General features: G+C 41.0%; 1 protein-coding gene across 1 annotated transcript; it reads left to right on the top strand.

Annotated features, from left to right (window-relative positions):
• Nucleotides 1–543: 543 nt before the first annotated feature.
• Nucleotides 544–4,849, top strand: pdcb (phosducin b). The gene is made up of 5 exons (XM_006799704.2): nt 544–660; nt 1,506–1,578; nt 1,737–1,798; nt 3,213–3,361; nt 3,543–4,849. The coding sequence occupies exons 3-5, from the start codon at nt 1,753–1,755 to the stop codon at nt 4,056–4,058; spliced, it is 711 nt and encodes a 236-aa protein (XP_006799767.1). The 5' UTR covers nt 544–660; nt 1,506–1,578; nt 1,737–1,752; the 3' UTR covers nt 4,059–4,849.
• The last annotated feature ends 218 nt before the right edge of the window (nt 4,850–5,067 follow it).

Raw genomic sequence — 5,067 nt, 5'->3', positions numbered from 1 at the left:
TTTTTGTGTGGAAAACAGTCGGGAAGCACATGACAAAGCGTATCACTAGATATTCCCCACCCTTAGCTAGCGGTGTTTTGTGTTTTGAAAGATTCCCGTCATGTGTTTCGTGTGAAGCTCTATGCCTGGAAGAACTTTGAATTCCAGACAGGATCACTTTATTTGAAAGTTCATCTTGGGGATATGGTGCTTTTCCTCGAGTTAACTCTTAATGCGCTGTTCATAAAAAATGCAACACAGTGGCTCTTGTGTACTGCTCTTGAATGGGAATGGCTCTTATCAGCTGCCTGATCAAGTGATGCATTAAATGTGCGATATGGTGGAAAAAAGAAAAGAAGCTTTTTTAAAAAAGACACTTTTTTCTTTCAGTTTTTTGTCATTCTCTCTCTTTCTTCATCGAGTGTAGTCAGGCCTTTATCAAGTCGAGTCTTCTAATTGCTGAGGTGAAATCCTCTTAGGATCTGCGCTCTATTTCTGTTCGGTGTACAGGGTTGCTTTTGAAATCTCCATTAGGCCAATTTCATTGGCTGGAATAGACACACACATGCACGCAAAAACACACACCACCCAGCAACAGATAGCTCAGTGAAGTGACTGAGTGGAGATCAGTGCAAGGTTATCTGCTGCTACAAAGGGAGGACCTCACTGTGACCGTGGGAGGTAAGACAACCTTTGTTAATAATGCGGTAAAAAGTCACACAGGCGGGTTTAGAAATGTGAAGCTGAGTTTTGAACGAAATCATTTAAAGTATACGAGCTATTTGATCAGTGTGTTTTGCTTACATACACAGACTTTGGGGACGTTTTTATGTTTCATGTGTATAATTTACATTATGTTGCCACGTTATGTATCCGAGGGGCTGTTTTTGTTTATTCTCGTTTAGTTTCTTTGATGACTTAAAGTAAAAGCTTCTGTGCAGAACACAAACAAAGAGTTCATTCTGATGTGCTGAGTTTAGTCACGGGTCTGTGACTAATTGGAAGTCAGATGGTTACGAGACGTCTATTTCTCACCAAAACACAAAGAAACAGACCTACAATAATAATAATAAAAACAAGTATAGGCTGTTTACCTTGCTCCATCTGCTAATGCTAGAGCTAATCACAGAAAATTACGTCTTGCTGTGACCTTAGAGGAACTTAGACCTGCCGTCTTAAAGATCATTACCCCAGATGAGCATTGTGACTGCATACAGGAAGCAGGGCTGCACTACCTGGAACCCTGGGAACAGATCATTTAATCCAATCAGATATTGGCTACAGCATAGAGGTGGATGTAGGCCAACCTACCTGTGCAAACAGCAGCATCACAGAGACATTAGGAAGCAGTGCGAAGGTCAAAAGTTTAGCAAGATGGTAATTTTACCAGTATTTGCAATAAGAATATGCTAATGCATCTAAATGTGTAGTTCCTGTTGCATTCACACATCTGTTTTAATCACTAAATTTGCAGCATCATTGTGATTGTGTAATCTTGTGTTTATGATTGTGTTTCATCATTTTAGTGACCACATTCATCAGCTCATTCTTCAAGCAGTAGCTTTAAGGACTTACAGCAAGCACGCAAGTCTGCCGCAGGTCAGTAATCCTCTTAGACTGCATTAATTTAATTAAAAATCGTGGAAGTCACCGGATATCCAGTAGCAGTGACTCTAAATCTGTTGCAGTGACAACCCAAAGATTATCTAAATCATTAATGGCGCCATGTCGGCATTTTCTCGATTGTCGTCCTCCAGCTAACCAACCAGGAAAATGTCTGAGCGACTGATTGACTTGGAAGAGTCCGCGACCCAAACAGGTGAGGCGACATGGCGTTTAAAACCTCACACAGGAACTGACACTTTGTGTTTATGGTGTTTTCACAAACACTATGAGATTGTTCATCAAGAAAATAGTTTTTAGAGTAAAAAAGCAGAGCGAAGTGTAAATCTGCAGAGTCTGGGCACTTCAACCTCACGTCCACCTCTTCATCAGCAACCTGACAAAGATTAGGGTCGGGCTGTGGCTCAAACACAACCTAACGCAACCTGACATGTGTTAGGATGTGTTGGAGTCACATGGTAAACAAGCATATCTTAAGAAATTAGGACATGCTACTGTTCAAATTAAATCTCAAGCATGAATTTTGGCATCACAGTTCTCCGGTCACAAACATTTCCAATCTACCACACGGACGTGTGTGTGTGTTAAACTGAAGTGTAGAAATAGAAGAGTTTGCTGACACTCTTGCACATCTTTTTAAATCAAATTCTCTGTGGATGTTTTTTTATTGTTTGACAATCAAAGCTTTAAACAAGCCATCAGTACGGTGGCCCTGAGAGGCCAAACGGACTGGAACTTAAGAAAACACCAGCAATAAGAAAAACGCTGCAAAAGCACACAAAACACAAGAGGTTTAGGAAAAAAGAAAACAAAAATAGGGAAAAAAACATTTCCAAAAGGACAAGGGAAGTGTTTCTGTGTTTCTGGGGAGACAATAACCCGACGGACCAGTTGATAAGAACTGCGCTGAGAGACTCTTAAAAGAAGTGGAGGATCTGTCGGTTTTGTGAGGAAAGAAAAGATGAGAAGTGTGTTAGCTTAGCTATTAGCCTAAAAATCCGTCATCAGTATTATATGAATGATGAGATTAAAACACACTTACCTAACATGTTTTGGTTCCTGCAACTGGTCCGTCGGGTTATTGTCTCCCCACAAACACTTCCCTTGTGCTTTTTGAAATCTGTTTTTTCCTATTTCCATTTTTGTTTTTTCTATTTCTGTTTTCCTTTTTCCTGTTTCCGTTGTGTTTTGTGTGCTTTTGCAGCATTTCTTTTATTGCTGGTGTTTTCTTAAGTTGCAGACCGTTTGGCCTCTCAGGGCCACCGTACATCAGTGACCTGGATAATTGTAAGAGGTTAACAGATGCTCTAATCTTCTTTTTATTATGCAACACTGAGGTAACTGGTACACTTCCTGTAAAAAGACACGCCTTATCCATAAGCGTGACCAGTGGTTTCAAACATAAATATACACGACATCACTGTTAAAACCAAGATTTGTATGACTGCTGCTTTATAAAACCACAGCTCCCACACGCATGAATTAAATCCTGTCTGTTGAAGCATCCTGGAGCACTCCTGTTTCGTTCTCGCCACTCTGCGTTCATAAATAGTTTAGCAGAGACATTAGTAATTTCCCTGAACACAAACAACTATCTGCTTTCTCCGTAGGCCCCAAAGGGGTGATCAATGACTGGAGGAGGTTTAAGTTGGAAAGCATGGAACAAGAAAACTTGAATCCTGCAAAAAAGGAACTGCTGAGACAAATGTCATCCCCCAGCAAAGCAAAAGATGCCTCCAGAGGAAACCTTAACCGCAAGGTATGACACAACCCAGTTCCCACAGCGCTCCCACAGTTCTTAACTCTGATTCAGGAAATTGCAGAAATTCTCAGTTATTTTTGAAAACTTTAGCCTCGAGCAGCAAATGTTTGCCATTCCAAACGCTGCACATAAATATCAACCCAAAAATGTAACTACTGTTTTAATACACTTCCTTCAGATGAGTGTCCAAGAGTATGAACTACTTAAGGAGGAGGATGAAGGATGTCTAAAGAGCTACAGAAAGCGGTGCATGCAAGAGATGCATGACAAGCTCAGCTTTGGGCCAAGGTTTGAAGGCGTGTACGACCTGGACAGTGGAGAGGCTTTCCTAGAAGTTATTGAAAAGGAGCATCACAGCACGGTTGTGGTTGTGCACATCTACAAGGATGGGATTAAAGGCTGCGAGGCACTCAACAGCTGCCTTGACTGCCTGGCCACTGAGTATCCCACCGTAAAGTTCTGCAGGATTGACGCCGTCGCCTCCGGTGCCGCCGAGCGCTTCTCGGATGAATATTTACCCACGCTGCTCGTGTACAAAGCCGGAGAGCTACTGGGAAACTTCCTGGCCTGCACACAGCATCTAAATGAGGAATTCTTTGCTACTGACGTGGAGGGTTTCCTCAACAGCTACGGCCTGTTGCCAGAGAAAGAGCTGCCTCAGATGGAAGACGACGAAGAGAACGACATCGAGTAAACGAAGAGTTTGGCTGCTGATGAAGAACCAAAGGAAGAAAGATCTAAGAAAGACAGTTACATTAAAATATGAAAATATTGAGCTGGGTTTCAATAAATAGGCAAGTGTAACATCTCCACCAGCGCTCTAGTGTTTTGGGATTGTTGTCTAAAGGAAAAGATGACGAAACATCAGTGACCCAGATAAGGGTGCTTCAGAATATGGGCGAGACAGTTACAGTAATGTGAGGAGAGCAGCTTTTATTAATACAATATATATAAATATATATATTTAGAGAGAGAGCACAACTCCCCTCACCACTACTCCGATACAAGCCAAAACTGTAACACTGACTCCAACACTGTATCTACTTGTAAAAATAATGATTAATAGGGTTTTTTTGTAGTTTTTATATTCGACTCGATTGAGGTTTACACAGGCTGCTTGTAAAAAATCAGGGTTTGTACAAACAGACATCCCCAAATGTGTTACACGTGTATGTTTGATGTATCCCTGGTGCTCTGACAACATTTAAAAACAGAGGAAGTAAGAAAAAGATCAACTTTTCATCACTGTGATCATAGATGGGTTCATTCATGTCTGCGCAGGTCATACTGTGAACTGGAAACGAATGGAGGAAGTCACAAATAAGGAAATGGTTAATGTTGGGGTTCCTGTGTGTAATCTTACCCCACAAGTCATGACTCAGCACAGTGTCAACATCATCACATCAGGTTTCCCTTTAACCTTTGTATTAGTATTTAAGTAAACGTGTCAGTCATAATAACAATAATAATAAAAAATCGAATGTTTGCCATTGCATTTCATTCATACACGATATAGATTTGGGTTTTAATGGCAGGGTGAGAATGCTCACCACTGTTTCCAGGAAGTCGCTGATGGAGTCCACAACATCTTGCATTAGTAGTTCCTGTTCAGGTGGTTATAAAGTAGTGAGTTTGGGCTTTTTTGAATTGTAGAAATTGCACGTTTCATTTGCGGCTCAAAGAGGAAGTAAAATTAGGATTTC

The sequence above is a fragment of the Neolamprologus brichardi genome, chromosome 17 (genome assembly GCF_056152115.1).
Source record: "Neolamprologus brichardi isolate AB-2024 chromosome 17, ASM5615211v1, whole genome shotgun sequence".
Classification (NCBI taxonomy): Eukaryota; Metazoa; Chordata; class Actinopteri; order Cichliformes; family Cichlidae; genus Neolamprologus; species Neolamprologus brichardi.
The sequence above is the reverse complement of the archived record's forward strand: the minus strand, read 5'-3'. Positions and strand labels throughout refer to the sequence as shown.